Raw genomic sequence first — 9,293 nt, 5'->3', positions numbered from 1 at the left:
TGCACATTTACACCCACACATATATAATAGTCTTCTTTCTGTTTCCATAAACCAAATCCACTTGTAAGACTTATGTCAACTAGAGATTATAGTAGAAGACAGTTGCTCAAGCTGTCACACAGTGGGACGGAACCCAAGACCACATGGTTGGGAAGCAAGCTTCTTCACCACAGTCACAACTGTGCCTATACAGCAATGCCTGTGCCTAACTTGCAGAGCTATCGTATAATTCCTGTAACATTACCAACATTAGGTAATCATATTTATAAACAGCCAAGTTGCATCATAAATACAAGAATACCTCTCCTAAACTTACGAAAGCATTGTGTTGCTGAAGATTTTGTCATAACATGAAAGTCTCTTAGACAAAACCCATTTTCTTATTGGCTTCCATGTTACAGAACATGGAAGTTAGTGAGGAAAACAAGTCTTCCAATGGAACCATAACAAGCCTGTGCTTTTAAAGAAACAATTTAAATAAAAAAATCAAACACAGCTCAAATTATTGAAAAGCAAAATTTTATATTTTTGTAAAATTATTTTTGATTCAGAAAATTTGAAACATTAAAATGGTCTACACAAAAAAACATATTTGATCGATAATATATATTACAAGTGGAAATTATCAGTAACATACTGTACAAGAAAAAAAATCATTGAATGAATACAAGTCTTTTATGTATATACAATTTTTTTGTTTGTTTTCTCTTATTTTGGAAAAGAATGAGAAAAGCTCAAATTACCCAGCAGCAAAATAATTCATAAACTTAGTAAAAAAAAGTTGAGGTACTTTAGAAAGACTCATCCCAGTTCAGCTCAATATCTGATCCTGATCCTTGACCGACCAGACTGTCATCAGAGCTTTGTTCTAGTGCTCCTGTATCTGTATTATAGTGTAACAACTCCTCATCGGTAATGTGGGAATCCCCTAAAATGAAACTAGTAAATCTAGAAAGAAAATGAAAATAAAAATTATTTCTTTTTTATCCACAGAATAATTTGAAAGAGGTGGAAGAGAAGGTTATGTCCATAGTATTATTGGAGCTTTGTTCTAGTTCTCCCATGTGATACAGAGAAACAAACAGCTCATCATTAATGATGTATTAGCTCCCTAATATGAAACTAGTAAATCTTGAATGAAAAAAGATAATTAAATAATTTTTCTCTGTAGAGTAATTTAAAGAGCAGGAAGATGGAAGATGGGGGAGTTATGTCCAAAACATTTTTAGGCAGTTTGCACAGACGGAGTGACATTAATGAGATTCAATGCCCAGTTGGAATTGTCAGCAGCTCAAAGGAAGATGCAAGTGGAAAGTTGCACACAGATGGTACCAGTACAGCCAGTGGTCACTTGAGAGTGTGTATGACTTGGTGGCATACACTGCACTTTCACTAATCATTTTAGATACCTTTGCAGTTGCAATGTGACATAGGCACACTCTAAGAACATCAAGGATGTGATAGCTGGTACAGAGGGCTGCGCAGCACCCAGACAGTAATCATGACTCACGAGTTGACCAAGAGAATGTCAAATGAAGTATCTTACTCAAAGACACAAAGCACCACCCAGTCCAGGAACTGAACCAATGATCTTGTGAACATGAGCTAAACACCCCAATTACCTAAGCTTCACTGAGAGATGTCATTCTAAAGATGAAGGATCTAGAAGATAGGACACATTAAAGAGGATAATGGATATTCAAGTGGTGCATTAAGCAGATTTAACTGGGGTTGGTAAAGAGATGGTAATTTTAGAGAAGTAGAAGCAGCACAAATTCTACAAACATATACAAAAAGCATTTCGTTTTGTCTTTATCTTTGAAATCAGCAGCTCAGTGAAAAACAATGATTTATTTCATCAAAGCTTAGACTAACACCAAAAATACAAATAGTGAAGAAGTACTACAACACACATTAATCAATATGTGGAATGTCTATGCAATCTGTTGTTAGTTAAAATCAAATGATTAAACATTAAAAATTCAAATAAGCAGTGAAAGAAGAAAAAACTTTTATAAATGACTAATAATATTTTACATCTGAATATATGGGAGATAATTCTGTTTATGTTTTGTCCTTGTTGGAGCTCTTTAGTGAAATAGATGCACCATAACTTATATTCATTTATATCGCGAGTTGTGAATAACAGCTTTGTTGGTTACAGGTTTCCAATGAGCAAATAACTGATTCATTGCATTTTTGATGACAAGAATCACAAGAGAGTGCTTGTAACTAAGTGCAGGATATATAAAGGAACTTTGTTCACTGCTCAGTGGTATTTCTGCTTTCTTGCCAACACAAACATGTGCATTTATACATGTATAGGTAAAGGTATATGCGGTTAAGAAGTTCACTTCCCAACCATGTGGTTTCAAGTTCAGTCCTATTGTGTAGCACTTTGAGCAAGTGTCTCCACTACAATCATAGACAGATCAAAGCCTTGTGAAGAGATGGAACTTCCACCTCTTTTACCCTTGTTTTGTCCAAACCAGCAGGTCTAGCACTAGCCACTCACCCAGTCCTTCCTTTCTAGAACATCACTTCTCTGAAACACCCTCTTTGCTCACATTTCTCTAGATGGTATTGACATACAATGGTTCAAAAGGAACATTAACTGCATCATTTCTGCCAGTCTCAGAAGGCATGCAAAAGACAATAAGTATTGTTCTTCCTCCAGATCCAACAATAAATAAAAAAAAAAATTACATTTTATTTATCCAATCTTTCCTTCCTAGAACAACTACCGTCCCTATGTGTTTCCTGTAGTCATTAACCTACAACTATCCAATCATTATATTGTTTATATATATATCAATCTCACCAGTGTGGAATGGCCTATAAAAGTCATAGGCATTGACATATTACTTTGGACTATCAAGGATATTTTTCCAAAGAATGCTCAAGCAGCAAAAATAACTAAACTACCAGACAAATTCTTCCTAGAGTTTAGTTTCGTCATTCTATCTTCCAAGTTCAAGGCCAGCTTTACATGTGATTTCACTATCATTATTGTTTTTACATCTGCTTTTTTTTTCATACTGACATGGGCTGGATGAGATTATTAACCCTTCAGCATTTAAAGCAGCCATATCTGGCCAAAATAATTTACCTGTTTTATCTTAAAACCAGCCAGATGTGACCACTCACACTCACTAATAAATAAACATTACATTGATACAGTAATGTGAATGCTAAAGCATTAAAGCAGTATTTTATGGCCAGAGGCCTTGTTGCCAGCTGTTACTTGTTAAAGTGTTTTTATTCCACTAGTTTTCACACATGAAACCACCAAACTGTAGGGCATGTTTACCTATGAAAACAAACATCACATTGATACAGTAGTGAATGATAAAGCATTAAAGCAGTATTTTATGGCCAGAGGCCTTGTTGCTAGCTGTTACTTGTTAAGGTGTTTTTATTCCACTAGTTTTCACACATGAAACCACCAAACTGTAGGGCATGTTTACCTATGAAAACAAACACTCATTCCCACACAACCACACATATACACAACAAAATTTCATACAATTTCTGTCTATCAAATTCCAGAACCCAGGCTATAGTACATAACTCTTGACCAAAGTGCCATGCTGCAGGATAGGATGGAACTTGAAGTTCCATACCTGTAATTATGATTGATAAAATAAATATTAAACAAGTACTAGGGCTCATATCTGACCCTTACTTATTTGTAGTTTCATACAACAATCTATATAATTGAAGGCTTAGGGTGGAGTGAAAAACGCAACTTTTGAAATTGGTAACCAAGAATCATATTTTGTTGCAAATTACGGTTAAAAGAAAGGTGTATAAAGAACTTTATGGTTAAATATCTTTTCCAGGCTTTGCAACACAACTGAAAATTTTAAAAATCACTATTTTTGGTTGAATTTTGGATTTCATGGATTATGATACATATTTCTACATAGAAGAATGCAAAACAATAAATATAGTATCCTCAAAAGGTTGCATACAATTGACTAATATCTTGAGGTTCTACACTGACCATAAAGAGAAAGGGAGTGTGAACTTCTCTCCAGTGGTCATTGCGTGTGGACGTATGTTATTCATGTGTGAAGTTTTCTGCTTTGTACCTTGACTTTAGGCCATAGTATTAAAATCAATGATCGTGTTAAATTTAGTGTTGTTTACATTTAGTGATGACTCATAAGCTAATAACATGTCATGATACTGAAAGCCCAATATTTGATATTCCATGTGATCTTAGTGAGTAAGTTTTGCCAACTTACAAGGATGTACTAAAATGTGTTTTATTTGAATGAGAAAAAGAAAAGAATGTAGTTAAGAAAGATCCTTCAATTAAACAAATTGTTGAAATTGTAGCAGAAAAGATAATTCTTCTTTGACAAAAGGCATTCATCCCTTGTGTTACGATGGAGTCATTTGAGCCAAAAATCTTAAACTTTTATCTAAAGTACCAAACATTACTAAAATCTGTGAAAAATAGAAAAAATTTGCCATCGTTTCAAGCAAAGTGTATTGTGTTTAAAAACAATGCAACAAAAGATTTATTTGACATTTCCAGTTGCAAGTGCAACTCCTTTAAAAACTGTGGTTGTAGTAGAGACACCACAGAGTGAACAAGATTTTTTATAGCATCAACAGAAAAATCAAAAAATGATCATTGGCAGAATAGATCAAGCAGTATCTAAACAGAATGTTCAGAGGTTGATTAGAAAGAATCAGTCAGATCACAGTCGCCCTTGTACATCAACAAAGGATTCTGAATTGATAGTATTTTCATCAAGCAGTGAATCTGGAACTGGATCAGCAAGCAAAGATGAAGATTTTCCAATTCCATTTTCCATGAAACAAAAAGATGTCAGCAAAAACCTAAGTTCAAAAACACCAATAAAACGAATGAAATTCCCAGAACTAGCTTCTGTCTGTGACTGTACCAGTGTGACAGACCATGCTGCTGCTTTTTGTACAAGTTTAGTCATCCCTAACTTAACAGCAAGTATATCTGGTGAATGATCTTTCGTTATAGACAGATCGAAGGTAAGGCGGGAACAATCCAGTAAACATAAATCTCTGCAGCAGGAAGGTGGGCCACATACACCACTGTCTGCCATGTATTTTGAATGGAAGGAGGGACACAACTCTCATAAGTGAACAAATAGGATAAACATTTCGCAAGAAAACAATTCAAAAAGAACACATTTCATTGATAGAAGAACCTGAGTCCTGCTATCTTGGGCACTTTGCTGTTAAAAAAGGTTCTGCAAAAGCCATTTCCAATGGTTTGTTGAATTATTTGGAATCCAATGAGATAGTAACCAATCACATGATAGCAGTAGGTTGCGAGGGTACTGCACTCAATACAGGACCAAAAGGAGGCACCATTAGACTTTTGGAGGATAAATTGAAGAAGTCATTGCATTGGTTTGTGTATCAGCTTCATGCAAATGAGCTTCCCTTATGCCATCTTATTAACAAACTTGACGGAAAAATTACCAGGCCTCATGGGTTTCTTGGGCTGATTGGTAAGAGACTGGAGTGATGTGAAACACTAAGTGTCGTGAAGTTTAATCAGATCCCAATGGACTTACCATCAGTAGACAGAAACAATCTCAGCACTGATCAAAAATACCTTCTTGACCTCCACCAGGATATCTGAAGGGAAATGTTCATCTGAATTGGCATTAAGGAATCCCAGTAAAATGGGGTATTCTCGATGGCTTACAACTGCAAATCGTATGCTATAGTTGTATGTTACCACCGAGAATCCTTCTAACATGATGAAATTATCTGTTGCTTACAAATGAAAGTTTATGTGCCAATGTGGTTCACAATTAAACACAACTCTTCCTTGAGAAACGGGGCTCTAAATGTGTTCAAGACAACTGAGTCTATGAGAGAAATGGATCGAGTGGTACAAGACATTGTATTTCCAGTTGTACAATGGAATGCTTTCTTTGTGCACCCAGAAAATATTTTGCTGGCCATGATAAATGGATCCACATTCGAGAACTAGCATGGAGGCACATAAAGCAGGCTCAAACACAGTATAAAGGGAAATCTGTGTGATCTTTCAAAATTCCTACCCTAAACTTTGCTGCCTCAAACTACATGGACATAATTAACAGGCAGGACACTATTGTTACTGAACCACCTCTAACAGGCATTTCCCGATGAAGAAATCAATACCTTTATACCTTCATTGATGCAACTGGAAAAATTACTGTGCCACAACCAAGCAGGGAAGAGATGTGCAAAACTCATGATAGAAGCATCAGCTAATGTTTGTGGTGAGAACAGTCAAGACAGTTTCATTAGGAGTTGAATCGAATCAAGAGAAACACTTCCAGTGTTCGAGACAAAAAGGACTTCAGATTAAAAGGTAATACAGCAATAATCAATTAGAATTGTTTAGTTTTATCTATTTTGAACATAACAAACAATTAGCATTGTCGTTTTAGCAATTTCCAAAACAACAAATCTTTGACTGCTCCATTCTTTATTTGAGAGGGAGATGATAATTGTCATCTACAAAAAACTTAATTGGTTTTATTACTGGAATGAAAAGGAATGCACTACATCATCATCGTTTAATGTCCGCTTTCCATGCTGGCATGGGTTGGACAGTTTGACTGAGGACTGGCAAGCCAGAAGGCTGCACCAATCTGATCTAGCAAAGTTTCTACAGCTGGATGCCCTTCCTAATGCCAACCACTCTGAGAGAGTTTAGTGGGTGCTTTTACGTTCCACTGGTACTGGCAACGACCACGCTTGAATGTTGTTTGCCATGTGCCACCAGCACTTGTGCCAGGAAAGCGATGCTGGCAATGCTCACGCTCGAATGGTGATTTTCATGTGCCACCAGCACGAGTGCCAGTCAGCAGCTCTGGCAACGATCACACTTGGATTGTGCTTTTAACATTCCACTGGCACGAGTGCCAATCAGGCAGTACTGTCATTGGCTACGTCAGCGATTTTGATTTCACTTGCCTCAACAAGTCTTCACAAGCAAAGTTTATTGTCCAATGAATGAAGGGTACTCATAAGGTTTGTTGGGTCTTCTTAAGCACAGCATATCTCCAAAGGTCTCAGTCACTAGTCATTGCCTCGGTGAGGCCCACTGTTCGAAGGTCGTGCTTCACTACCTCATCTTGGGTTTTCCTGGGTCTACCTCTTCCAAAGGCTCCCTCAACTGCTGGAGTGTGACACTTTTTCACACTGCTGCCTTCATTCATTTGCAACTCATGACCATACCAGCACAGTCGTCTCTCTTGCACACGATATCGGATGCTTCTTAAGTCCAACTTTTCTCTCAGGGCACTTACACTCTGTCGAGTATGCACACTGACATTACTCATCCAGCAGAGCATACTGGCTTCATTCCTTTCAAGCTTACGCATGTCCTCAGCAGTCACAGCCCATGTTTCACTGCCATGTAGCACAGCTGTTAGTACACATGTGTCATACAATCTACCTTTTACTCTGAGCGAGAGGCCCTTTGTCAGCAATGGAGGTAGGAGCTCTCTGAACTTTGCCCAGATTATTCTTATTCTAGCAGCTACACTTTCAGAGCATCCACCCCTGCTACTGACTTTGTTACCTAGGTAACAGAAGCTATTTTCTGCACATTTTCAGTGTTTATTGCTCCTAAGCATTTGCCACATACAAAAACTATCTTCCCAGTTAGCCTTCCTTTGATATTGCTGCACCTCTTATGTGTCCATAGTTTATTATTTAGTTACATGGAATTATTTCAAATAAATTGGAAATGTTAATTACTTTTATCAACAAAATGTGTCAAGAATCAAAAATTGGTATACATGTAATTTTATTTCAATGTGTGTAATCTAGACCTCATGTAACACATATATTCGGTGACATAGTATTAAAAATAATACAGAAAACAAAATCGAAAAGTCTATTTATTTCCACCCTGAGAGAAATGTTGGACATAAGAAGCATCAGATGTGGTGTGCAAGAGAGATGACTGCACTGGTATGGTCATGTGCTGCATATGGATGAGGAGAGCTGTGTGAAAATGTGTCACTCCTAAACAGTGGAAGAAACCCATACAAGAGGGAAACCCAAGAAGACATGGGATGAGATGGTGAAGCATGACCTTCGAACGTTGGGCCTCACAGAGGCAATGACAAAAGACCAAGACCTTTGGAGATATGCTGTGATTGAGAAGACCTGGCAAGTAAAGTGAGATCTCAGACGTAGCCTACACCAGTGTCACATAACCAGCCCTGAATTGTCGGGTGACATGCTGTGCTTGAGGAGACCTATTGAGTCAAGTAAAATCAAAATCAAAAGTCAAATCTTAGTCAAATGAAAATTGTAGTTGTGGTCGATACCAGTGCCACCTGACTGGCTTCCATGCTGGTGGCATGCAATAAGCACCATTCATGCGTAGGTCATTGCCAGTGTCGCCTGACTGGCTCCCTGTGCTGGTGGCATGTAAAAAGCACCATCCGAGCGTGGTCGATGCCAGCCTCCCCACCCCAACTGGCTGCTGTGCCAGCAGCATGTAAAATGCACCATCCAAACATGGCTGATGCCAGTGCCACCTGACTGGCCAGTAGCACATAAAGGCACCCATTACACTCTTGGAGTGGTTTTCGTTAGGAAAGGAATCCAGCTGTAGAAAGATTATCAGATCAGATTGGAGCATGTTGTGGCCTCCTGGCTTGCCAGTCCCCTGTCAAACTGTCCAACACATGCCAGCTTGGAAAATGGACAATAAAAGATGATGATGATGAAGATGAATTTTGAAATTTCAAGTGCGTTGCAGAACCTGAAGATATAAATTTTAGAGCTTGAGATTTTAATACACTTGTTTTTAAAGGATTTTGCAAAAGAAAATCGATTTGTAACAAAGAATGTAAAATAAAATGAGGAATCGCAAACATGTTATAAATTGATTTTTCACTCATTACTCAAAATTTCAAGTGGGCTGCAGAGCCTGAAGATGTAAATTTAAGAACTTCAGATTTTAACACAGTTATTTTTAAAGGATTTCACAATAAAAAATATATTCTTGAAACCATATTTCGAAAATCTGTGTAAAAAGTACCTTTTTCGCTCCACCAGATTTATTACACATACCTTTTAGGAGAAGTAAGTTTGTTGACTACTTTCCAATGGTCACAATCAGGACTGAGGCAATACACCCTGAGATTTTCCAAGGCATTCTTTGTTTCTATGGCTCCTTGAGTAATGTATTCTTCTTCTGTTAAAAATCTGTGTTTTCGTGGGAAATATTTATACCTAAAAAGGAAAAACAGGACAATAATCAATGGAGATTTTCT

General features: G+C 37.3%; 1 protein-coding gene and 1 long non-coding RNA gene across 3 annotated transcripts in view; both read right to left on the bottom strand.

The window, feature by feature from the left end:
* Positions 1-500: 500 nt before the first annotated feature.
* Positions 501-9,293, bottom strand: part of LOC115212917 (nuclear envelope integral membrane protein 1a) — a 42,285-nt gene continuing 33,492 nt past the window's right edge. Inside the window, exons 7-8 of one of the 2 annotated variants that reach the window (XM_029781741.2) lie at positions 9,091-9,252; positions 501-948 (exon numbers count right to left, since the gene is read on the bottom strand). In XM_029781741.2, coding sequence (XP_029637601.1) covers positions 792-948; positions 9,091-9,252 — 319 coding nt within the window. In that variant the 3' untranslated portion in view covers positions 501-791. Of the gene's footprint in view, positions 1,132-9,090; positions 9,253-9,293 lie in introns of both variants that reach the window. The other variant, XM_029781742.2, reaches the window with a different exon arrangement.
* On the bottom strand, positions 1,805-6,664 carry LOC118763857. The gene is made up of 2 exons (XR_004999612.1): positions 3,468-6,664; positions 1,805-3,310 (listed from the first exon to the last, which is right to left on the bottom strand). It is a non-coding gene; the product is annotated as an uncharacterized LOC118763857 (long non-coding RNA).

Source organism: Octopus sinensis, linkage group LG6 (assembly GCF_006345805.1).
Source record: "Octopus sinensis linkage group LG6, ASM634580v1, whole genome shotgun sequence".
Lineage (NCBI taxonomy): Eukaryota > Metazoa > Mollusca > Cephalopoda > Octopoda > Octopodidae > Octopus > Octopus sinensis.
This window is presented reverse-complemented; position numbering and strand designations above follow the sequence as displayed.